This window comes from Electrophorus electricus, chromosome 12 (genome assembly GCF_013358815.1).
Source record: "Electrophorus electricus isolate fEleEle1 chromosome 12, fEleEle1.pri, whole genome shotgun sequence".
Classification (NCBI taxonomy): domain Eukaryota; kingdom Metazoa; phylum Chordata; class Actinopteri; order Gymnotiformes; family Gymnotidae; genus Electrophorus; species Electrophorus electricus.
Genome location: NC_049546.1, coordinates 11,723,440 through 11,751,107, shown reverse-complemented (window position 1 = coordinate 11,751,107; position 27,668 = coordinate 11,723,440). Strand labels below are relative to the sequence as shown.

At 37.8% G+C, this 27,668-nt stretch overlaps 1 protein-coding gene across 1 annotated transcript; it reads left to right on the top strand.

The window, feature by feature from the left end:
- Positions 1 to 1,152: 1,152 nt before the first annotated feature.
- On the top strand, positions 1,153 to 20,090 carry fam199x (family with sequence similarity 199, X-linked). Its single transcript, XM_027030487.2, has 7 exons — positions 1,153 to 1,363; positions 4,410 to 4,583; positions 9,111 to 9,330; positions 14,770 to 14,922; positions 15,468 to 15,629; positions 16,146 to 16,385; positions 17,845 to 20,090. The coding sequence occupies exons 2-7, from the start codon at positions 4,417 to 4,419 to the stop codon at positions 18,016 to 18,018; spliced, it is 1,116 nt and encodes a 371-aa protein (XP_026886288.1). The 5' UTR covers positions 1,153 to 1,363; positions 4,410 to 4,416; the 3' UTR covers positions 18,019 to 20,090.
- The last annotated feature ends 7,578 nt before the right edge of the window (positions 20,091 to 27,668 follow it).

Here is a 27,668-nt window from a genome sequence, read left to right as displayed (position 1 = left end):
ATGTGATTCGTAAACTGGGGATGATGGGAAACAGCAAACAATCACAAATTCATTTCGAGTATCGCAGATTCGCGAATCTCTAAAATTACTTGGTTTGGAGGCTCTCACATATTTATAGGATTTACAGCGCATCTATGCAACTGCTTCATTATTCGAACGCCCACTGGAGCTATGTTCGTAAACTGCTCTTACACTCGCCCAGTGCACTGGCATAATTGCGAGACCTTTATTTTGAAGGAACTTATTAACTCTAAACGATTGTGCATATGCTTTATCATTTAGTAAGGATAAAAGTGGATTAATCTTATGATACACATTCATACAATATCTTGGCATAGTAATGTTAATTTATTGATTTTGCTGTTAAAGAAATTGGATCAACGGCACAAATCTCCACTTCCACTGCAAATATGCGTACACAACTTTCTGGTGACGTTGCTCCTGAAACCATCTAGGATTTATATGGCATGATATGCCAAATTGCTTCATTATTCGAACACACAGTGAGCTTCATGACCTTGTAGTGTAGTACCACAGATCTCTCTGGAATTTTCAGTATGTCCTGAATACTGAATATTTTATATTCCTTTTACTATTTCCTACCACCCATCTTCCCTGTGTTTCACTATGCTCTCCATGACCACACAAACATCTATCTATCTATCTATCTATCTATCTATCTATCTATCTATCTATCTATCTATCTATCTATCTATCTATCTATCTATCTATCTATCTATCTATCTCTCTCCCTCTCTATATATATATATATATATATATATATATATATATATATATATATATATATATATTCATATATATTCAGAGCTTGTTCCTGTGCTGCCATGATTAGTGCCTCTATGGTGTCTTTCAACTAGCCTTCATCACACACACACACACACACGTATATATATATATATATATATATATATATATATATATATATATATATATATATATATATATATACGTTGACATATAATGCTTTAATATCTCAAAGTTTATCCCACAAATCAGAACAATCAAATGACGATGAATCAATCTAATTGACATGTACATTTTATGTTTTTACTGAGTTTGGAAAAAGGGATACGCTGTCTCGTATCGGTCGTATCCTAGTTAACATTCGGTATTTCGGTGCACTGCAAAATCTGTTGCGTTGGAGACGCTGCTATGCGGGTGTCTGCGTCAACTCGTCGATCTTTAGCGTATTTCCTTGGAAATGGTTCATGCATATGATATATAGATCATATATCATCTTTACGCGAATGCTTTTCCTGTAACGTTGTCAGGTAGCTAAAAGTTGCGTAGGAAGGGTTTTGCCACAGAGGATATGGAGTTCGCACTGTGAACAACTAAACAGGTATGTTTCCTACGATTAGCTCTATCCAGTTACAGTTATCCTGCTTTTTATCTAGCTAGCTATACAAATAAACTAGCTAGCTAATATATTCGAGTCAACATGAAATGTTAAAATGCAAGATTAATGTTAGATAGCTAATCTAGTAGCTAGCTAATCAACCTAGCTAGGATAATTTACTCGGTGTTGGAGGACTGCTAGCCAGTTTAGTTAGCTGGCGTGGCTAGCTACTTTGTAAACAAAGGAAAACGATAGCGTTAGCTAGGATAGCAAACTAAACCCAATTCGACTGCTACACAAGACACATGACCATCGTTTCATTTGCCTGACATTCTACGTATTGCTGATTTGTCGTTATTTGGCTATCTTAAAATCAATGTCGAGTACTCGTGGAATGCTTAACTGGCTGGCTGGCTGGCTAGCTAGCTAACTCTACCTAGGTAGATATTTTGGGCTAGCTACCTACAATTCTAGATATCTGAACTGGCTAGAGGAACCCACAGAACTAGTAGCTAGGTTAGTTGGGTTACTTGGTAAGTCATAGTAAAAATGCAGATGTGTTGATTAGCAGCTTTAAGTTGAAGTTAACTTGAAACTAGTCAAAAGTCGAACACGGACAATGGCTAGCATAGCTAATAGAATAGTTAGCTATCCAGTTAGTGGTGGATTCGTCTTACGTTACTGTAAACCTATAATTGTCTACTATTACCAGAATTCCAAACTATACTTTTATCTTATTTTTGGAAAACGTCACAGACGAATATTTTAGAGCACATAGTTACTAATTTCTTAAAAATGGGGTTGCCTTTTCAGGCACTCAGAAATGTGTATTAAAACATGCATTTCAAGTTAACACCAAGCCTAATTCCACAGGCTACATTGCAGCACGTACGCTTTGATCTTTACTCATGTTAATATTGCATAAAACTTTAATTAATCAAGCAATTAAAAACAAATTCCTTATTACAAGACGGACAGCTCTATTAGAAAAGTGAAGTTTCATATGTTTCTATGAAGTTTCATCATTTAAGTATTCAAAGACACTTGAGAAAATCATCAGTCCATTGTTTCATTTTAAGGTAATAAATAAAGTACCCTGTTAGTTTAATTCCTGTTTTTGTCTTGTTTATTCTTGGTTCTGCTTGTCTCATGCAATCATCAAAAATGTTGTTGTGGCATTAGTATCATGGTTGCATTTTCATGTAGTGCAGGACAGTATATTTTAGCAATCTTACAATGTGGATCTTTAACATTTCAAGCCAAATCGTTCTGAAGGCCACTCTGCTTTGGAGGCAGAATGAATGTAGTTGGTTAATAGTCAGTGAGTAGAACTTATTATGATTGGTTAACAAGCAATGGGTGTACATTTTCACTCCACACTGTTCCTCTGCAGTGGTTCCAAGAAATAACTTTAAGACCAAGTGTGTAAGAACGTACTGTAGTAGTCAGCGGAATGAAGCAGTCACACACACAGTTAAAGTCTAAACATAGCTACCGTTCATGTATAACACAACCAAACTTTTGGACACACTATTATACAATATCCGTGAAACCCTTTATAGGATAAAATGGTGGCTAACATCATTGTCCCATACATGCGCAGAAATGCCTCTGTTAACCGTGAACTTACTATTCCATGTTAATACCTGCCTCAGAGGCAGCAGAGCATGTATATATAATTCTGCAGATTCCTCAGGGTGAATGTTCTCACCATGGCAACGTTTACATCTGGTTGCAATTGAGGTGCAAAATTATTTTCCGCCCCCCCAATTCTAACAAGTGAAAACAGAGCATTACTTTAAAAAAAATTTAAACGTTGCCCTCTTTCAGACAACAACATTAAGACTGTCATCAAGCGATTTAAATTGCCATTGTTTAGTTAGGTTCTTAGCAGTTATTGATAGTTTGCCTGCACAGCACCTTGTTGGCTAACAACAAACAAGTGAGTGAAGAAGATGAAGCTTTAGAGGCTAATTAGCTTACCAAGAAGTTTTCCAGGAAACTAAAAACCATATAAAAAGGATTTATTAAAATAAAAGGCAAAACCACAATTAAAACAGTGTACTTTTCATGTAGTGCACAGCTAACATACTGAGGAAGCATATAGTTTTCTAAAGATAAGCTTCACCTACTGGTTATTTTGATTGACATTGGTTGTGGTTTGAACCATTTAGGTTTCTTCTGTCTCTGAGGCAGAGCTTCTTTCAAAAGCTCTTAGGTTTTGAGTTGTGATCTTGTACATGAGCCCTAAAATCTCAAACCACCCCAGTCATTGTCAGTGTATACAAGTGGGCCTGACGACGGGGTGAAAAGTGAAGACACTATTTGTCTGATGCCCTCTAATAGCTGGCTGCAATACAACTTGTAACACCACCCATTCCCATGTAAGTGAATGGCTCAGATGACAAACTTTCATTTCAAATTACACATCTGATGATAATTTTTTTTGGCAATTGTGTTCTGACAGTTTTTGGCAGTTGTCATTTCTATAAGCTCCCCACACAATAATACAATGAGGTGACTGACAGTGATTGGATGTGTTGATTAATAGTTAATACTGGTGGTCAAACATGAATGCACAACACCTTACTCGACAGCAGTAAATTCATGTAAGGTTATCTATTTATTTAGCTGGCTAGCTAAATGCCAGATATTATTTTTTCTAAGATATTTTTGTGATGGGACCTAGAGTCTCTACTGTGCATGCTATGGCTGCAATTTTGATCTACTCTGCAAGTGCACAAGATGGTAGGTCCCATTTCAGCCATATTTTTGGCTTCAGAATTTCACCATCCATTAATACAGTCTATGGTCCCAGGCCGTAGATTGTATGACTGTATACTATTGACAGTTGTTAATAATATACTATTAACAAATGCAGTTGCTCCAAATATTGTAAAAGTGAGAAACTGCAAATTGTTTTGCCCACTGAAATATAGTATTTAGTTCACATATATGATCAGGCAATGATTTGGTTTGTTTTCTTTATATGTGTATTCACTTAACTGTATTCTAATCTGTCTGATGCAATTCTGTGGCTGTTATTCAGGTTCCAAATGTCTGACGACCTTTATGCGAAGTTCCTTGCTCCTGAGGAGCCTTTTCCTTTGCTGTCGCAGCGAGGAAACCTCAGTGAAGATGGAACATTGGATGTTAGTGACTTTGGCTGTCAGCTATCTTCTTGTCATCGGACTGACCCTCTGCGGCGGTTTCATAGTAACAGGTGTGGCTCTATGCAGATTTACACACATTGATAGGGATGTATTCTACTGTTTGATCTAAGCAGTGGTCCAAACCCTTTGTGAGCAACACACTGAAGTTTTGAAGAATTTTGTGTTTATTGAAAGAGTTGATGAGTTTATTGATATGCAGGTTAAACTGGTGCATCAATCTATCCTCACGTGAAGTAGCATCAGACCCTCAGAAGATAGCTGTACATATATATAGCTTCTATGTAGTTGTTAAATCATTTAAACAATTACATTTGTTTTTTAACAGTTGGTATGGAAATTTGGCTATGGTCTTTATTGATTGCACAAAACTGACTACATTGTGAAGCTGTTTAGGCAAGGGTGGGATTTTATTTAAACCCCACCTACGTTATATTGCCAAAAGGTTTTGCTCACCCATCCAAATCATTGAATTCAGGGGTTCCAATAACTTCCATGGTCACAGGTGTATAAAACCATGCACTTAGGCATGCAGACTGCTTCTACAAACAATTGTGAAAGTATGGGTCGTTCTCAGGAGCTCAGTAAATTCCAATGTGGTACCATGATGCCACATGTGCAACAAGTCCAGTCATGAAATTTCTTCACTACTAAATATTCCACAGTCAACTGTCAGTGGTATTATAACAGAGTGGAAGTGATTGGGAATGACAGCAACTCAGCCATGAAGTGGTAGACCATGTAAAATAACAGAGCAGGGTCAGCGCATGCTGAGGAACATAGTGTGCAGAGATCGCCAACTTTCTGCAGAGTCAGTCGCTACAGACCTCCAAACTTAATGTGGCCTTCAAATTGGTTCAAGAACAGTGCGTAGACATCTTAATGGAATGGGTTTCCATGGCTGAGCAGCTGCATCTAAGCCTTACATAACCAAGCGCAATGCAAAGTGTCAGATGCAGTGGTGTAAAGCATGCTGCCACTGGACTCTAGAGCAGTGGAGACATGTTCTCTGGAGTGAGGAATCACACTTCTCCATCTGGCAATCCGATGGATGAGTCTGTGTTTGGCGGTTGGCAGGAGGATGGTACTTATTTGACTGCATTGTGCCAAGTGTAAAGTTTAATGGAGGGGGGGATTATGGTGTGGGGTTTGATTTTCAGGAGTTGGGCTCGGCCCCTTAGTTCCAGTGAAAGGAACTGTTAATGCTTCAACATAACAGGAGATTTTGGACAATTTCATGCTCTCTATTTTGTGGGAACAGTTTGGGGATGGCCTCTTCCTGTTCCAATATGACTGCACACCAGTGCACAAAGCAGGGTCCATAAAGACATGGATGAGCAAGTTTGGTGGTTTGGTGACCTCAACCCGATAGAACACCTTTGGGATGAATTATAGCAGAGACTGCTAGCCAGGCCTTCTCATCTAACATCAGTTTCTGACTTCACAAATGTGCTTCTGGAAGAATGGTCAAAAATTCCCGTAAAAACACTCCTAAATCTTGTGGAAAGCCTTCCCAGAAGAGTTGAAGCTGTTATAGCTTCAGAGGGTGGGCCAACATCATTTTAAACCCTATGGTTTAAGATTGGGATATCACTCAAGTTCATATGAATGCGAAGGCAGACGAGCGAATACTTTTGGCAATATAGTGTATGTGTTTAACACTCAGGCAGTGAAATAATAAACAGAGAAGATTGTGAGGCAAGGAAAGGGTTGAATTGTATTTAAAACTTCTGATAACTAATGTACAAAAGTCATGCAGTAGGGTCAACATTTAAGTAAAATATAGACAATTTGGTAATCAAGCAGTGAAATAATACATGTCTTTACCTATGACTAAGATTAATGACCACTTTGTTTGTCTTTTTTGGGAGTCCCATTAGGAGACCATTTACAGTAATTAACCATGCTAAAAAAGCATGGGTGAGTTTCTCTACATCTGGTTTTGACAGAAAATTTAGTAACTGATTTGATGTGACCACTAAAACTGAGGTCAGAGTCTATTGGTATGCCAAGGGAACAAGTTAGCTCTTTAAATTTGAAGGCTTTTGAGTCTATATAGGCAGCGTGTCTTTTCTCTCAACTGCAGAATGTTTTGGCACATCCAGATGTGCTTAAGGTACTTACAATGTAAGTCAAGGGGACCATAGTTCTTTGGGGAAATCTGAGTGTTGTCTGCATAGCTGTGGTAAAATGGCCAAATTTTACAAGATTTTAAGATAAGAGGAAGCAAGTTAAATCAGATTGGTCCAAAAATCGAAGGACATAACTCTTTCAGAAACATTAATTTTCTATTGCAATAGAGGTCCAGTCCCATTTCACCTTTGCTTCTACTATGTAGTCCTACTTCTCAGCTAACTTTATATTTTTATTGCTGATTTGTTCATGACAATCCTGCATTTTGGCCTATTTTAATGTTGCATCACCCCCCCGAAGACATATGTCCAACGTGGAACTAAAGTCCTGCACTTTACTACTCTCTTAATATCAATGCAGACTAGAAGGGTTGCCTGCAGAGCACTGCAAGGAGCCTGGTAATGAAGCGGTGGTCTTTTTTTGTTGTTGACCGATTGGTGTGTGAAATTGTGAATGACAAGTGCAGACAACTGAAAAAGGATGCCTATAGAGAGATCACCACAGCCAAGGATGGCATATTTGAAATGTCTGGCAAAAACTTGTCGAGTCTGTTTATGTAGAAGCCATCAAGGACTGCTGATGTCATGTTTGGTTCTTGAAACGTTGTCCCATTCCTTAGGTGAAGATTTTAACCACTACCACTTGCAACTCAGTTCCAAGGGGCAACGGGACACTTGAAAACAAGGGATATGTAAAAAAAATAATAAATGGGTTTGGGCATAAGTAACTCCTGCCTTGCAAGTATGATCTAAACCATTTTAGAACCTTTCCTGACTGTAGATAAGGTTTTTATAGGCACTGGTATCAGAAGCAGCACTGAGCTCGAGCAGCAATATAATTGAAATCTTCCCAGATTTTTGAGTTGAAGATGTATAGCAGAGTTTCAACAGACTCCAATGGTCTGCATAGTGCTGGGCACAGATTGCTTATAAAACGTATAGCCATGCTTTCATTTATAAACTGCTTAAATCTGACTCATCTGGTCGTGAGTTATAGTGAGGCCCATATATCAGCAAACACACAGTAGCCTAATGATGTGACAAGGCTACATCCTTAACAGAAGCTGATATGTTGAGACCTTTTGAGATAACCAAATCCAGAATGTGATGATGACACTGTGTGATCCCAGCTACACTGCTGAGAGTCCAGTATTGTGCAGAGATCCTTGTCATAATTGCTCTTGGGATTGTCAGTATGTTTGTTAAAATGTCCAGCAGTTACAAAATGGCCAAATTCAGTGGAAATAAACGATACCTGTAAATTCATTATTGTGTATTGTACTTCGGAGGCCTCTAGACAATTCCAAGTACTATTCTTGGGACCCCTTTCAGAACTAGCACTAGTACAAAAATCAAGGCAAATAATGTCCACTTTTGGCTTTGTATTGCTTTTGACTTAGACACTGTAGCTGGAAATACAAATAAGATGCTTGTGAAAATAAAGAAAACAATTTGAGAAAAGCGCTAAGCAGAGAAGGATCTGAACATCATGGAAGCAGGAAGCAAATGTGATGCTGGATAGTAATAACTTGGCTGATCAGGACTATAGCATTGCTGCAATTTTGCTGTGAGCTGTGATTCTTGGGTAAATCAAATAAAATTTATTTATATAGGACTTTTTACAAAAGATGTTGTCACAAAGCAGCTTTACAAATGTCCAGGTCCAAGCCCCCACTGAGCAAGCCAAGGGCGACAGTAGCAAGGAAAAACTCACTAGAGCATGAGGAAGAAACCGTGAGAGGAACCAAGAGGTGCCCAGCTTCCTCTGGCTGACAACAATTTTAAGAGAAAAATAAATCGTATTTTTTCTTTAAAAAAAAAAAAGAAGCAATTAATGTCTAGTCCAGTTTTCTAGATGTTCTAGTCTGGTCCCGATGGTGTGCGTGTGTCCAAAACCCATCCCACATGAGAACGTCCATCAAGGGCAATGGAGAAGTAGTTGGCTGGTGTGGAGGTGTGGTGGGCTACAGCAGGGGACATCAGGAGGTGGTGTGAGTAGCCATGGCAGCTGAGACACGTTGAGGCTCAGTAACATCATGACATCAGGAGTAGGTGTACCTCGGCAGAAAGAGAGAATAGAATATTGGGCATGTCCAGGTATGAACGTGTGTAAATTAGGGAACTATAATGTGCAAAGATGGACTCTAGCAGATCTAGCTATGGCAGCATAGCTAAAAGGATAGAGCCAGAAGGAACCATAGGCATGAGGGTACCCTGGAACTTCGGCACTCTGCTGCACTCAATCAACAAACTTCAGTGACATAAGAGAGGTGAAGTGACAGCATCATAACATCTCATTTACCAACTCTCTTTACATATTGTACATATGCTCTACATATATCTACCATTGCACAGACCCAAGAATTGGTTGTCTGAACTGCTTTCTCTGGTTGAAGCTCATGAAATATCAGTTATTCCAGACTCATCCATTTGCTCTGTTGTCTTCAGATGGAATCTGACATCATGTGGCACCAGTGTGGCAAGCTCAGAATGCAGTGAGGAACTCTTTTCCTCTGTGTCTGTGGGGGATCAAGATGACTGCTACTCCCTCCTTGATGACCAGGAGCTCACCTCTTTTGACCTGTTCCCGGAGGGCAGTGTCTGCAGTGATGTGTCTTCTTCCATCAGCACATACTGGGACTGGTCAGACAGTGAATTTGAATGGCAGGTAAGAGTCAGAAAAGCCACAACTCTGTTTCCTTATGTTTACCCATCACACAAGATGAATCCCTGCGTTCAGGAGAGAGCTGCCTTAGTAGACAGTACTTTTGGCCAGCAATTGCTTGCTCCCAAAATAAACCTTGAAACCCTGTCCCATTTATAAGTTGGCAAACAATTGTCTTTTAAGGTACTTTATTTGAGACAAATTTTAAGACCGTATTGCATAGGTACTTCTCAGTGAAGGCACTCACGTAACTGTGTTCACTAAACCAAAGTTCCATGGAAGTTTGAGAAATATGATGGGAGAGCTGTCTGACCACTAAAAGTGTAGAAAACATTTACAGTTACAAAGTTGTGTCCACTGATACAACAGTCAAATTGTGGTTCATCAATTACATTATAAATAATTTTCATTCAAGTTCAAGTTCAAGTTCAAGTTTGGTTCATTTGTGACATACATAGTCATACACAGTACAACACGCAGTGAAATGGTGGAGAGTGCTCTGTCCAAACTGAGGAAGAGAACCAGGGGCGCATAGAGAAAAAAATATATATACAGATAAATATATATATATATATATTCTATGTATGTACAAAAATATATTAACAATGTATGTACAATATATGTATATTATGATTATAATAATATATGATTTCATGGTTAATATTGTCAAAGATATCCAGCTTATGTAAGTCACCAGCCAGCATTAGTTAATTAACTACCTTTGTGCTGTCATATAGGCTGTCAGCTAACCACAATAATGATTGCAAGACACAAGTGCACAAGTTCATTTTTAAAAAGGAAGCAGGACCCCTTTAAACAGACACCACCATGTTATGCCTCCATGTTTCTACAGTAGCCCAGAACGGAAAAACCAAACACTGGACCTAGAAAGTCCCATTCTAGTGTTTGTTGAAATGGTAGCTTGAATTTGGTGGGGCACCGGTTAGAATATGTAGAAAGAAGAAGAATCAGAGGTTTTGCTGGTGTTGGCTAACCATTTTGTGTTGTTGAGAAATTTGAAAGCCCAAATACTGACACACAGTATTATACTGATTATTTAGCATAATAAAAAGCAAGAGAGGGCCATCTGAGAAAACAAGAAATAACAAAACAAAATTGGGACAGGCGACAGCATAAACTAGGGAAACACTGGTATGACCTTTCCCAGATGGAAATCGCTGAAGGGGGGCAAATGTTTTCAGAGTGATGTCAATGTTGTCTGTTTTCTGCTAGACAGGTAATTTAGCATACCAATCTAAATATAATTTTTTGCATTTTGCAAACTGTGAGGTGTTGGTGCCTGACTGGAAAGACTCCTTTAATGTTTTTAATGGACCCTGTACTGAATGACCAAAAAACAGCTCTGCTGGGTTCAAACCTAAGAACTCCTGAACTTTGGACTTTGTTTGGCAAAAATGCTCAAGTGTGCCTTGTGACTCAGGGTGGTAGGGACTAGAAATCTGATGCTTATGTCTAAAACATTCACAATCTGTGCAAAAACTTCATGTATAAAGTTGGTACCACAATTTGTTTGTATCAACAGGACAACCTACATGTAGTGAAAATCTTTACTAAAGCATTTATGACAGTTTGTGCCATAATCCTCCACACAGCAAACTGTGTAATCCATACACATAAACATTAAGAGGTACTGGTTCTTGCTTTTTGCTTTTGGCAGTAACCAGCACATTTTACAATAACACCCTCAAAAGGTTCTCACAACCGGAATTGGGCACAATGGTGCTGGAACCAATTAGACTTCCCAGCTTTCTGACTGGTCTCACACACTCAGAAAATGTGACAACATCCCCATGCAAAACTGGCCAAAAAAGAGTACAAAATCCTCTGGTAATACCTAAATGTCCTGACCATGGGTGTTCATGTCCCACTCTTAAAACCAACATACACAATTCAACTGGCACTACAGTCTGGAAAGAGTTATTCCTCACATTTTTCTCTTTAAAGTCTTCTCTTCTATGAAATAGGTTACCTGTTTTCCCCTGTCTGCAGAATCACATACCAAATGAAAACATCGCTGAAGTGTGTCATCCTTGTTCTGAGCCTCAGTTGTCATTTCTCAGTTAAATGGGATGTCAGCAAATGAAAAACTGACTCACCATCCATAACTAACTCACTAGGAGAGCTAACCTCATCTGTCCCCTTAAATACCATCGCATCTGAAAGATCTATCTCGTCCACAAGGTGGCAAGACTGAGCACAGGCAGTAACATAAGCAGCAAAAACATTACCAAACTCCTTCATAAGATTGTCATCAGGTTGTGCATTTACGTCAGAGGGTCTAAAAACTTTTAAAATGGGGAGACCTCCACTTCCCTCCCAAGATCGTTACCAAGGATAAACTCAGTAGCACAGAAGACCCACAGGAGGTTTCACTGTTTAATGACAAAATGGCCTTGCAAATAAAGGACTGAGCAGCTCCAGTATCACATTGGACTGCCATAGGCACAGTAGCACTGTCACATCTGATAGGAACTGAACCCCTTAAAAAATGGCTGGTATACAGCGGTTTGTGTAGAACTCTCAGGAATGGTGCCACTCTCACAAGCAACCCCATTAGGTTGAGTACTCGGATTTTATTGTCGGTCCTGCTTATATTTAATCTTAAACAGTCATTGGCAATGTGGCATAATCCATGGCAATAAAATACTCATGTCTATCTGTGCCGAAACGCAAATTAACAGCAGCCTGAGACCATGTACTAGCTTTACATTCATTTCAATACATTTTAGTCATTAAAATCCTCCAAAAGCATGGGTTCATGTAACAAGGTAAAATGTAGATATCCACTTGTAACAGTCCCTTCCCTCTGCTAAATCTGCGTGTCTGTGTTTCAGATTTCAAACAATTTCTAAATTTCTGTATGCCTCAGGAACAAGCTCATAGACACGCAAGATAACTATATTCACAGTGTCATAATCCAAGCTGTCACTTAATGATAAGGTAGAACACACTACTTGTGCTTTCCCCACATGTTTATGCTGGAAAATCAATGTCAAAAATTATTTTGCTCTCCTTAATGAAGTTGCAGTATGCTCAGATATATTAAAAGTATGCACCCATTTCAACCTCAAGAAATGGAAGTGCTAATGCAATGTACTTAGTCATGACAGAAGCACTAGACTCATCTGAGAGCCAGATGAAACAGCTGCAGAGATGCAAGAACTCCAGCAGAGCTGGTGGAGACATGGCAAACTCCTTCACCTTTTAACTTCAGCTCCTGTAGCTGAGTCTCACGCACCATAAAAAACTGACAAAACTCCTCAGAACAGATTTAGATTAAACCATGCAGGAAAAATATAGTCATCCATTATAGTTGTAACATTTATTTATTTTATTGTTCCCACAGAAATATGCAATTGTAAAGCCCTTTTCATTGTGTCCCTATACTCCCTATATAGAGTAGCGGTGACTTGCTGAACTGCTTCTGGTGTGAAATAAGCTTTAGTTGGAAGTTCTCTGAAGCACCATTTAAATACTGACTTACTTATGTTCCTTGCCTTTCCATTCGTATATACCCACACATTACTATTATAGTATATGCTTCTTTTCATTCATTCTCTTTTCCCAGTCTTCTTGTTATTGTTTCTCTGTTCTTCAGAAAACTACTTTAACCATGCATTTCTTTGCTGAGAGTCCCATCTAGTGGCATGCATGGCACATTGCCTAATCAAAAGTTGAGAACTTGCTCTTATGTTTACCTACTTGACAAAAATGGACATGAACTTACAATTTTCCCAAACCTTTCCATCACCACTTGCATCTCTACAGCACATTTTAATACTATATGCACTTCATCAACTATCTTAAAATGTCATATTTAATCTGAAGTGATTTACATTCATATCACATTATCAATTCTTAACATTTCTGTCAAATTCTCCCTCAAAAACATTTAAAAATGTTTGCAAGTCTATTTTCCATAGAAAAGTTATTTTGTGTTTAGAAATAAATTAATTTGATATTGTCAATGAATTGTTAACATCAAGTGAAATAGCTTTTGTGAGTTTGATCTTTTTTGTTTTTATTGCTGGCATTGTGACCTGGCTGAATAATAGGTTATATGCTATGATGCTAAATGCTCAATGATGAATTAAGCTATTTTTGACACTTGTGAAAGTGCATGTATATTTGCAAGTAACTAACTTTAAAGATTGTAAGTTATGCACCATTTGGGCTTTAATTTGCCAATATTATGCAGCAAAAGACTTCATGTCCGCCATAACGTATGCGACTACATTGAGAATGTTTACATTGATTTGTATTTGTGCAATGCTATGCCAGTAAGTACAGTCTGCCAGTAAATGTGAAGTTCTGTTTAGAAACTTATGTATTGTCAATACTGATTTATGCATAAGCATTCACTTGATTCCTAGTATAGTGTTTGTATGAAAACAGATCTACAATAAAGGCATTTTCCCAGAGAAAACCTATTTTTGTTGACATGGGATAATAAGTTAGTAATAAATCAGTAAAGGCCCTTTTGGAGATGGAAGATGTTTTGTACAGGATTTGAATAGACTATTCAGACAGTAGAATGGGCTAGCTTGTATTTCATTTAATTTGCTACATAACAAACAAGAAATTACATTACCTTGTGAGAGGTTTTGCCAAGGAATTTAATTTTCCTTCTTTTAATTACATTTTTCATTCCCTTTTAATTCATATTTTAGCTTTCATTTGTTTAGTTTGAGGATAGCAACACTGCGATTTTGCTAATACAGTCTTGGGTGTTTTTGTTAAATTCTAGTTAAAATAAAATTGCCTCAATAATTTCATTTGGCTATGTAATACCATTAACTTTTCCAGTCCTAAATGTAGATCAATAAGTCATATTGTTACCGTAACGGTGAGTGGTACGGAGGCAGACGCATATGCAGAAGAGTGAGATTTATTAGGGGCAAATTCATGGTGATTAGAATATTCCAAGGTCAAATTACCAACATGGAGAGTTTGAGAATACATAACACAAAAACAAGGGCTAGGGTATTATACACAGAGGCTAGGAAACACGAACAACTAATAATCACAAAAACAGGCTTGGATAAACGCAACGACTAGACTTGCATACAGGCTTACATACACTGGTTAGACTTCCAGTGAACTGCCAAGACACAGGGAGCAAGACAGGGTTTAAATACATGAACTAAAACACTAAAGACACAGGTGCAAATCATGAAATGGCAAAAACCAAAACAAGGACTGATCTATAACAAATGAGCATTTCTTTCTAAATTAATTACATTGATTGGGTAGGACGACAATAAATGTGGTTGCAGTTTGAGACCTTTTAATATGCATGTTTGCAGGAATGAGTGAACTGGGTTTTTTTTGTTTTTTTTGTTTTTTTAAAAATTGTTCTAACTCTATGTAGCTCTTTGTTGCAATTGTCTTTTAAGAATGAACACATGTATATGTTTTTAGTTGCCAGGAAGTGACATTGCCAGTGGGAGTGACGTGCTTTCCGACATTATACCCAGTGTACCAAGCTCACCCTGCCTTGTTTCAAAACGAAAGACCAAATCTCACGGGAACCTGGATGAACTGCCATGGAGTGCCATGACTAATGATGAACAGGTATGGCCTTAACAATACAAGCTGCTTTTATTATTTTTTTTATTTATTGTGAGCAATATTATATTATGACATCAGTATAGTTTGTAAATGTCTAATATGTATCAGTAAAATGCCATGTCAATGTCAGTAATGACATTTTAACAATTAAAAACACAAAATTCTTAAATACATTTTAAAATAAACCATACAAAATAATGAAATAATTTATTGACCGTGAGTGTTGAACCTAAATTAAATTAATCTATAATGTTAAATACTAGTGAGAGTGGCATTTCTTCAAGACTTGGGTATCTAAAGTAACAGAAGTTTAGAATTCCCTGACCTTCTAAAACACAGACATGGAGTTTGTGCATTCTAGCTCATTCATGTATCTTTGTGGCTCATTTACCCTTAACCTTTACAGTTAGACTCACTTGGTACTGAGGAAAAGCTAGTGAACTACATAGTTTGATTAACTATGTTTAATTAAAACAGTTAAGAGTCTGTCTTTCCATACAATACTATTGCTTTTTCCAAATGTAATAGCTGGCAAATTTGCCTTTCAGGTGGAGTATATTGAGTACCTGAGCCGGAAAGTGAGTACAGAGATGGGACTACGAGAGCAGCTTGACATAATTAAAATAATTGACCCGAGTGCTCATGTATCTCCGACAGACAGTGAGTTTATCATTGAGCTGAACTGCCTTACAGATGAAAAACTGAAACAGGTAAGTGGTATTGGTTTCTTGCCTAATTCTGCTAAAGGTATTGTGCTAAACCAAAGGCATGTAATGTACTGAAATGGTTAGTGATTCCACTGTTGTACAGTGTAAGAATGCCTGAGGGAGATGTTAATATCTTGCTTGCATTGACATAGTGCTTAGTTCAGTAGCATTGGGGTGGTTTGTTAGGAAGGAATTCCTATCATTGCTGTTTATGATGTTAGATGTTTCTTTTGTTTCAGTTTTGACAGAATTGCTGTGTTTTTTTAAATGCATTCTTAAAGAAACTAGTGTGTAAAACGGGTAAGAACCCATCTGTGGACTAAGAAACTGTTCAGCATTTACTAAACCATTTCTAACTGACAGAAATGCAGGGATTGGTGTACAGTAACTACACCCATTGGTTTAAGGTGGGAAATTGTATGCAAGGCCAGAGATAAACATATCAGTAGCTTCAAGCATGACTAGCTGCTAATTTACCACATTCCACTTCCCATCTCTTCCTTTCGCCCCGCTACCCAGGTGAGGAACTACATCCGGGAGCATGGTCCACGGCAGCGGCCCGGCAGCACGCGAGACAGCTGGAAGCGGAGCGTGCCGAGCAGCACCAGTGGCAGTGCCCACAGCAGTAGTAATGGCAGCATGGTGAGCAGTGGCAGTAGCAGTGCCGGCTCCACCGCCTCAAACTCCTCCACAAGCATCAGCCGCGCCCACAGCGACGGCAACCTGGCCTCTGCCGCGGAGCGCATCAGAGACTCTAAGGTGGGCTTCGGCTTCTGCCGTCCAGTGTCTCACATGGATTAGGTCCAGCCTTGAACTACAGCCGTGGCCAAAAGTTTTCAGACTGACACAAATTTCAGTTTACTGCCTTTTTTTTAGGATCCTTTTGTCTGATGTTTATATGGTGAAGTACAATTCTAAGCATTTCATAAGTTTTTATTTTTGTTTTAAAACTTTTTATTATATCAACTACATCCAGTTTAAGCAAAGACTTAATATTTACAGTGTTGACCCTTCTTTTTTAAGACTTCTGATATCTAGCATGCCAAGGCAAATTGCAGCTGCTGGGCAAAATCTTGACAGATGGCAACCAATTCTTGCCTAATCAGTGCTTGGAGTCGATCATGGTTTCTGTGTTTTTGTCCACCCTCTTTTTGAGGATTGACCACAGTTTTCAATGGGATTGAGATCTGGGAAGTGTCCTGGCCATGAACCCAAAATTTCGATGTTTTGTTCACCAAGCCACTTGGTTATCACTTTTGCCTTCTGACATGGTGCTCTGTCATGCTGAAAATAAGCATGGTTCATCGACAAATTGCTCCTGGAGGAAGTTTTGATACCATCCCTTATTCATGGAAGTGTTCTTCGGCAAAATTTTTAGCAAACACATACTCCCTTGGATGAGACGCAACCCCACATGAATGGTCTCAGGATGCCTCACTGTTGGCATGACACAGAACTCATTGTAGCACTCACCTTTTCTTCTCTGCATAATCATTTGTCCAGATGTCCCAAACAGTTTGAAGGGGGCTTTATCAGAGAAAATAACTACCCCAGTCTTTTGCAGTCCAGTCCCTGTACATTCCTGCAGAATGTCAGTCTGTCCTTGATGTTTTTCTTGGAAAGAAGTGACTTCTTTGCTGCCCTTCTTGACACCAAGCCATCCTCCAAAATCCTTTGCCTCACTGTGCATGCAGATGCACTCACACCTGCCTTCTGCCATTCCTGAGCAAGCTCTGCACTGGTGGTGACCCGATCCCATAGCATACAGTGGCTGGAATGCAGTAATTTTTTTGATAAAGTTAATTTTCATGGCAAGGAATGACTTAATTAATTAAGTAATTAATTGCAATTTATCTGATCACTCTTCACAATCTAGAGTTAATGCAAATTGCCACCATAAAAACTTAAGCAGCAAACTTTGTGAAAACCAAAATTTGTGCTAGTCTCAACTTTTGGCCATGACTGTACACTTCAATGCCATATTTAAGTCATTTTAGGAGATTCATTTTAGTCCTGACCTAGGCTTAATCTGGGTCTGGGAAACTGGCCATATCTGCTGATTAGTCATTAATTTTTCTTATTGTCTCATTATGTCATTTAAGCAGTAAATTATTATTATTATTATTATTTACTGCTATAAAATATTTTTATGGCCCTTATGACTGTCCCAAGCAATTGTATAATAAATGAAGTTATTGATGGTGAATGCTTTTTCTAGAAACGCTCTAAGCAGAGAAAACTGCAGCAGAAGGCTCTGCGTAAGAGACAGTTGAAGGAGCAGCGACAGGCTCGCAAGGAAAGACTGAGTGGCCTGTTTGTTAATGAAGAGGTCCTGTCACTCAAAGTCACCGAAGAGGAGGACCATGGCGATGACGTTGATATCTTGATGTGACAAGAGTGAATTAATCAGTGCTCCCTCTAAGCCTTGATTCGCTGTCACACTGTCAGTCATCTTTTATTGCTTTAAGAGTGAACGTCTTAATAGGTTTGAAACAACATCATTCAGAATCCTTAACAAACGCGAATCAAATAACAAAAACTGAGTCAAATGGTGAACTCACTCCATATGGCAATAAACCTCAGTTTTTAATTGGACAGTAAAGAGGTAACAGAGCAATCAGTTTGCAAGGTCATGTTAATATGTCCGTTGTCAGCATTCTGCATTATCATTTTAATCCATCAAGGTCAACATATGGAGTAGTCTTTAATTCACCACTATGGTCACATGAACATGTTTGGGACACCAGGCATAGAGGGAACACTGAAAACCAAATGCATAAAAGGTCATTGCCTTCATTGTAAATCAGTGATTCAGTGATTTTTAAAATTCGTGATTTATTATATTTCTGTTTGTGTTGTTACCTTGCTTGTAGTATAAAGTAGGCAGGGTTTAATACTAATTTCTGGAGGAGTTTGGGTTTGGGGGTAAATTGTTTTGCCCCAGATGAATTACTAAATATGTTCTAAGGGAAGAAGTACTTACTGATGTAAGTAACCTACATCACCAGACTTTCTTAATTCTTAAGTAATGGAAAATTACTGAAAATTATAATTCATCCTTTGTGATGTACATATATTTTCATAAACAATGTTATGTCGAAACTGAAATGAAAACATTTGTCTTGAAGCATTTAAGCATTTAACTGGCATTAACACATTGGTCTTAAAGCATTTAAAGAGAACCACCAAAAATCTCAGTAAAATGCTGCTCTGCTCCCTCATGTTTCATCAGTGGAGTGTATTGATTACATCGATGTATTTAAAACGAATCATAGACTTTTAAGAGTGTGTGGAACTCTCACCACTCAGGTTCTGTAGATGTGTGGATTTTTTGGGGGGTGGGGTGTTATTTTCTGTACAGTGTAGTAAAGTGCATGTAGTGGTTTCACCTAAAGTTTTGCTTTAGATCACACGAAGTGCATTGGTGACAATAGATCAGGTGGGTTTAATGTTTAATTTTCTTTTGTTTTTGAAGCTTCTCAGTATATCCTTTTATATTTTTACAGAGAGAAACTTTAATATCTCCTGTGTATTAGAAGCCAGTTTTTGTTAGTGCAGATGTCATTATTTCCTTAATGAAATCACACTTGAACTTTTGTACTTGTCCACATCAACTAGTAATTGCCTTGAGAGCTCTCTAAATATACCAATAGCAGCGAATACAGAGAGATTTCTGTAAATATTGTACTTACTCTAAGACGTAAAGTTTTGTCGGGGCAAAACTAAAACTATATACAGGTAATTTTTTCTGAAATTGTGTTGAACTAATGCTAGTGTTTTATAAAGCTTTGTGTCAAATGTATCATAAAATCCATCATTTCCAGTGGTAATGCTCAAGCTCAGAGTTGTGTAATTACAGCAAGCAGCTTTTAAAAAAAAATCAACCTTGTGTACGTCATTGTCTTAACTGTAAAATATTAAAGTACTCAGATAATTTGCACTGACAGTCAAATGCATACATTATACAAAGAATCTGCATGTACAGTTTTTTAAAATTCAAATAGGTATTTTTTTCCATTCTAAATTTAAAAAAATCTTTTATTAATGTCATACTTCATTGTTCTTATACCCTAAATGAGAGCTGAAACTAATATTGATCATTATTAACTTGACAGCTTGTTAAATATTCTTTAATATCTGCAGTAATACAAAGGAAACATAGATCTGATTATCCTCCACAGTAAAAGGTTACATATAGATTTCACTGAAATCTGCTGTGCAAATGTCAGTTGTGTGCGGGTGTGCATGCATTGCAGAATAAACAATGTTTAGTGCACTGTGTTATAATTTTTAATATCAAAATGTAATTGCTAAATATATTAAAAGTTTAAGAAAACTACAAAAATGTAAAATAATAGTAATGAAATCGTGTCTTCATTCACCCACTGTAAGAAAGTTGTATTGTATTTCTAAAGGTTTAACATGCAGGTGTGGCGACATGTCAAATAAACACTGGAAGAGTTACCAGTCTCGTTTTCCTGAATTATTCAAGACATGAATTTTAAGATGCAAATCTTTTTCATTATGGTTCAATGAAAATGCAAGGGATACATATAAACACATTCCAAATATATATATATATATATATATATATATATATATATATATATATATATATATATATATTGCACACCACACAAAGTTGCAGTCCTTGACAAATTCTAAGCTGTATCCAAAAACTTTTTTCTTTTTTTTCTTTTTTTTTGCTGAAAGCTGGCTCTAAGGAAGAAGGCCTAAGATTTCTTATATTTTTCACCATTCCAGGTAACAGCAAGGCTGAGTCAGTCAGACACTACTGGTAGTGTGTATGTATGCAATCTGAAAAACCCAATGAAAAGTGGGCTTTTACCCTTTTACTTTATTTCCCATTTTTATCCCCTTTTTGAGGTGTTGTAATGTTAGGGACTGAGTTTTCAATGTGTTTATGAGAGCCTGTATGATATGTCTAGTTTTTTTTTTGACCGTTTGGTTGGAGTAGCCAGAGAAGCTTTTACTGGAAACATCAGACTTCATCTATTTATACCTTAATTAATCAAACCTTTACTAAATTTAGTAAACTCCTCCTTGAACCTTGGCTACGTTCCTAAATCATTCAAATTAGTGGTAATCAAACCACTTATTGAAAAATCTAACTTCAACCTGTCAGCTGTCAAACTACAAGCTGATCTCAAACCTTCCAGTTATTCCCAAGATCCTAGAAAAAGCTGTAGCTCAGCAGCTAAAATCATATCTGAGTCAGAACCAGATACATTCAGTCTTTAGTTAGGGTTTATGCCTAATCACAGTACGGAAACTGCAATAATTAACATAGTTAATGAACTGTTCTTGGCTTCTGACCATGGTTATGTCTCTTTGCTTATATTGCTTGATCTGACTGCAACATTTCACACTATAGATCACATTTTACTATATAGACTCGGAAAATGTCATTGGGATTAGGGGAATAGCCCTTTCCTGGTTTAAATCTTATTTGGCTCAGCATACAACAAGGTTAGCTGTGGTGTCCCACAAGAATCCCACAAGGGCATTAGCTGCTTAGATTAAAAAGTGCAGGCTCTTTACTAGTACCAAAAATAAGAAAAGGCAAAGCCTTTTCCTATAAAGCTTCCACACTATGGAATAACCTTCCTGTAAATGTTTGAGAGTCAGACACAGTCTCAATATTTAAGGCTAGGCTGAAAATCTGTACAGTCAGGCATTTTGTTAACTACTTCCCATCTTAGGTAATGGTGTAGATCTGGGAGTTGAGAGTTATAGTAAACTGGGATGTTATGATGCTGTCACTTCACGTCTCTTGTCACTCAAGTTTGTTGACTGAGAGTGACGGAGTGTTGAAATTCCAGGGTGCCCTCATGCCTGTGGTTCCTTCTGGCTCTATTTTAGCTGTGCTGCCATAGCTAGATCTGCCGGATTCCATCTATGCACATTAAAGTTCTTTAATTTACACACCCTCATACCTGGACATGTCTAGTCTCTCTTTCTGCCAAGGTACACCTACCCCTGATGTCCTGATGTTACTGAGCCTAAACCCATCTCAGCTGCCATGGCTTCTCCCACCACCCCCTGATGTCCCCTGCTGTAGCTCACCACATCTCCACTCCAGCCATCTACTTCTCTGCTGCCCTTAATGGATGTTGTCTTGCAGGATGGGTTTTGGACACATGCACACCATTGGGGCAAGACTAGGTGCTCTAGAAAATTGGACTAGACATTAATTGCTTTTTTTGCTTCATTTTTTAGTAGTTATTTTTCTCTTAAAATTGTTATTATTGTGGTGACCACTGTTGGCCAGAGGAGGATGACCCCCCCCCCCCCCCCCAACTTTGAGTCTTCCTCTCAAGGGTTCTTTCTCATGCTCTACAGAGTTTTTCCTTGCCACTGTTGCCCTTGACTTGCTCACTGGAGGCTTGGACTTGAACATTTGTAAAGCTGCTTTGTGACATCTGTTGTAAAAAGTGCTATATAAATTAATTTTGATTTGATTTCAAAAATAAAAGAAAATATGAAGTCTAGGAATAAGTGAGCCATTTAGTCAATCTGAGTAAGTTGATATAATCAGGGAAAAAAAAAAACAAAACAAAAAAAAAACTATATATATATATATATATATATATATATATATATATATATATATATATATATATTCATGTTAATGACCCAATAACATAGCCAATGTACCATAATTAAATTGTGCATTGGTTGGGTATTGTGACACTTTTACTGCAATTATGTTCATCTTAGGTTTTAGTTTTTCATTTATAACCAAGAGTCCGCATCAATCCTGCTTTCTGCAGGATTTTTAAATGTACCAATGTGCCAGTATTCAGACCTCTACCCTTGTTATAGCACTACAGTCAGTAACCAAGCTTTTTTTTGTCACTTATCTTGATACTAAATATTGATGTTAAAGAGCTAAGATACTGTCAATTTTTAATTCAATGCTCCTGAGAATTTACCACAGATTATCTGGAGAGGATGATGAGCTTTCTGGTTGCATCATTATTCAAGCATGAACACGAGCCACAAGGATGGAAATGAGGATCGCCTCCTTTGCTAATTGCCCTAAGTGTTGAAGTACTAATTGAGTTTCTATCAGAGTGCACATGGGCATGTCGTGGTGGGGCCATAATTACACTCTAACGCAGTATGATATACGCAGCGGAGGGAGCTGATGGGTACAAAGGCGGAGACAACTGAATGCACCCATGCCCACTGATTTATGATCAGCCAGTGCTAAATGGGAACAAGAGGTGAAATGGCCGTTGTTTGAGGCCCACCCCTTCAATTTGCCATACAGATGCTGGCCATCAATAACATTCATTGGTTTTATTCTCACCATCTCTTATGCAGAGATGTTTTCTTTCTATACTCCTCTGTTGATTTTGAACATGTCCTATTTTAGCAAGCATCCCTCATAAGTGGTCAAAAGTGCATGGAGGGGTGGAATATGTTATTGCTACAGACAGAACAGCATCTTTAGTTCTGAGCATTTTTGCTCTGGAAGAAAGACTTTTTTTTTTAAAGATGTTTGAGCATCAACACATATGGACACAAATGCTTCTCAGCCAATTTCATCCTATGACTTCAGAATTAATGTCTTAAATCCACAATCATTATTTTTGTACAGTGACTGTGGTCATTATTATTGTAAAACTGTATAACTGTCTGACCCAAAAATGACCTAGAATGGTTCACTCTGTTATTTATTGCTTTAGTGTTTGTAAATGTGATTCTTTATGTTATTGGTTGTTGGTTCTTGTAATCAGAACTCTGGGTGGAAAGTTTAATGGGCAATCTCAACACCAACTCTGTTCCTTTATGTGATTGCTTGCAGTGACAGCCCCTGTTGCTGCAAAATCCTTGACAGATCAGAGGATAAAGTGGTGATCCTCCTCCTTTGTGTTGACTTTTGAGTTACTGTTTGCCCCTTTATATAAATGTTTCACATCTTCAAAAGGTTAGAGGGTTCCATACACAGAAAAAAAACTGTTTAATTAACACTTCCAATATTCATCTTTGTAACTTTTGATTTAAATGAGTAGGTGTAGGTGTTACTGGACCCTGGAGTGCTATGTACTGGACTTCAGGCATTCAGGACACATCATTTAGCACACATGGATATTTTAACACATGGATGTCTCTTTAGGGTTCTTTTTCTGAGAGCCACAGCAATGATGATACAGTCTGGGCATAATTTTGATAGGATCAGGTGTATGCATATCTCACAACCTCCATGAATACTCTAATGATATACCAAATTAAATATAACAGCAGGTTATAAAAAACACTGTACATTGTGCATACTACTTTTCCTACCCTCAATAAGAAATATCCTTAATATATATCATTTAAACCCTAATTTAAAAGCAAAAACCTTTTTAAAAGTTGCATGGAATCAAAAGTGAGAATTTTTATAAAGACCAAAAAGGACTACAGAGACTAGCTTCATAGAAAGATAAACTGATATAAACCAAATGATTGTCTAAAGTTTAAAAAAAAAAAATCTTTTTCAACAATGCAAGAAAATTATGTAAATTTCTGGTAACGTCTGGTAACTTATTTTGAGAACTGATGCCTTCACTCAAGGCCACTGGGTGGCAGTGTTGTTTTTCATACTAGTCAACAGTACAGTTATGTCATTCAATATGTCTTTAAAAGGACATTATGCAACCAAAAAGGGGACTCACAACTTTTATTTTCATCTTTATCTTATGCTTTGTTCCTTAATACTCAATTTTAAGGGTATTAAGGACAAGACAACCACAAGATATGACAGCAACTTTTAAAAGATGAGAAAATATCCCAGAAAGCAAATTTTCACAGAACTCCTCTTAGTGATGACTGACCTAGTTTGTCATTTTAAATTGATATTTAAGTAATCCTGAATTACTGACTATTGATCTGAGAATGTGAGATTTGGAAATTCTGAAAACTTTGCCCTTTTGCACAGGTTAAAAAACAGCATCTTTTATAGATTTGTAGAACTTATTTATTTGGTTAACGGTTGGTCATTGTTGGAAAATGGAGCAGCTAATTCACAAATACCTTAATGAATAAACCCACACAAGGAAATGTCCTAAAATCGATTCCTTAATTAGTCTAACATCAATGAAACTGAAAGTCTTAAATCACTTATAAAGGACTGTAGATCATAACTATTTAAATCCTCCCCCACCCTTCCCTGCCTGACCAGGCCTCACTCACCACCAATTATCATTCAATTTCATTATCTGTTGTAGGTACTCTGGCCTGGTGGCTGCAGGGCTGGCCCTGTCTGCATGTGGAGAAGTGACCTGCAGCCCAAGCCTTTACTGCTGACTCCCTCACACCCGGGACCAGCTCTCCCATTATATATGGCCTTATCAATAAGCCACAGGGGGGAGATATCAGTCCCATGAGAGCTGATCTGAGATTGGTTTATGCCTTGGATGCACAGTTATTAGGTTATTAGAGTGCAGGATGGTAATCTGGTTGTAGCTCAGCCTCAAGGGGAGGTCTGTGAGACAACTTGTCTTCTACGTCATTCCTTGTCCTTGCATGGGGAAAAGACATTTTCCTGAGATTGGGCCAGGTCACCCCAACCCAGCCCAATTTCCTGTCTCTGTTTCAAATTAAAAACTCAGTGTGAATCTGATAGTTTCCCCTGCTTGCATGACAGCTTTTATATTAAATGGTTTACAAGGATCTCATTGTTTGTCATGGGAACAGGTTGTCATGCATATTAATGACATCCAGGTGTGAGTCCCACGTTGTTTTGAGAAGCAGGCTGCAGTCTTTACAACCAGCTAATATTCACCTACAAGTGTTTGCTGTAATAATTAACACAAAAAAGCACTGTCATTTTTGCCCCTCAACAGGACTGGCTAAAAGCTCTCTCTCTCTTTCTCTCTCTCTCTCTCTCTCTCTCTCTCTCTCTCTCTCTCTCTCTATATATATATATATATATATATATATATATATATATATATATATATATATTACACTGCACTCACCAGTTTTTTGTACATAAAATTGAAAAAAATGTCAATGATTTACTGATTTTTCCCCATACAAGTGCATCTAACCATGTTATAGAAACAAAATGTAATTTTACCAGGTACTCTTGGCTTCACTGAAAAGAATAATCTGTCTTTTTATTGAATGATTGATGGAGGTTTGATTTTTTTTATAGCCCAGAAGCAAATGCAAATAGTTTTAAAGAAAACAATAATTAATTTGCCAGTGTGTCTACTTGTTGTGTAAGCCAAAAAAGGCCCAAAATCTCTGTTTTGGAAGTCCTGTTGCACCTTGTATTTGGCCATTTCTTTTATGCTGTACTACAGTAAAGCAAATCTGAGAAGCATTCTTTACTCAGTTAAAAAACTGAGCACAAGTAGTCTATCTCCTGAGACTTTGTAAGTAAATGTCTTTAATATGTCTTGTTTTGGCTAATGTGAATATCAAATTGTTAGGTGCCAGAACAAATAATTTTCAGGGTTGTTTTGCACAAATTCCATTTACAAAATTGAGCAGTAAAGAAAGATATTGAAAGGAAGTAAATTGTTACACAGTTGATTTTGGCTGTTTAAGCGATTAAGCTTGTTTTCTGCAGGTCCCTTTCTCCCATGCACTTAAAATCCAAATTAAACTTATATAGTATATGGAATGAGACAAGCCCACTTACCCTTTTATTTATTAGTACAATTTAAAATCAACGTCATGCCAAAGCAATACCTCAGCTTTATATAGGATCATAATTTTCACAATTAAAAATTATGAAATGATTAACATGAGTGGTGGAAGTGAATATTTGCATTTCTGAAATGTTAATTTGGGTTCTGCCAAAAAGCTGATATGAAGTGCATGGCATTCAGTTATGAAGAATATTTCTTTCCTAGTTTTTAAAAAATTTTGTTTCTTATATTGTGTTTTAATATTTTGATGAAAATTTTTGATTTCAAAGCAGGGCAGGAATCCTCTTTAACAAATTACTATTGTGGTTCACTCAGTGAAAGTAACATTTGGGGTTTAGGGCAGTGACTTTTGACTCAGATCTGTATATTATAATATAGGATGGTAAAAGTCAGAATATTTTCACTGGTCCATGGCTGCCAGGTTCAGGTTTAATGTTTGCCTCAGCCATCACTGACACTGTCTTGTGTAGCCACACCTCTACAGACAGATAAAGGACAGCTTAATTACAGGCCTATGGCTCACTCTCCTCAGGAAGTGTCGGCAAGTGTGCATTTCCAGTGAGCTTTTACATTGTTCTTCATGTCCCCCCCCCCTTCCTCTTTCTCTCCTTCTTTCTCCTTCACTGTTTTCCTTTCTCTCTGTGTCCCTCTTTCTTCCCCTCTGCCATCTCTCTCTTTATCTTCCTCTTTCTCTCCCCCTCCACTGTCTCCTCTCCCTCTCTCTATCCCTCTCTGCCTTTCTCTCAGGCACCTACGCATCCGCCCACTACCTAAACCTTGCTGTAGGAGGCCAGGCTAAATGATGTCCTTAATTCTTTTTTTTCTCTCGCTCGCTCGCTCTCTCTCTCTCTCTCTCTCTCTCTCTCTCTCTCTCTCACTCACTCACTCACTCACACCCACCCACGGTGTTTGTGCTGCACCAGTGGAGGAAGAGATGTGGACAGCACAGGCGCCCCTGTCATGGCGAAATGATGCGTCACACGACTGTCATTACTTCTGTTGCAGCTGTTTCTCAAGGAGTGGACAGAGGTAATGCACCTAATGACACTTAATGTTGTGACACCGAATGCGAATTGGCACTGAGTCATGTTATAATGGAAGTAATTAATGCAGTAACAGTAGGAGCCTCCTTGTAGTGCCCAGGTTGTCTTCTCAGTCAAAGTACAACCTACCTACAGGATCCTGCTCTATTTCATAAGAAATTTAGGACTGATGTATGCAGGCCAGCAAGATACTTCATTCTGTAGTTAGCCATAAATGTTTGCATATTACCTTGAGTTTATTGAATTCTGTAGCATAATGCCAGATATGTGTGACATAACTCATAAACTGTCATGATACTCTAACAGTTATTCTGAACTATATGGAT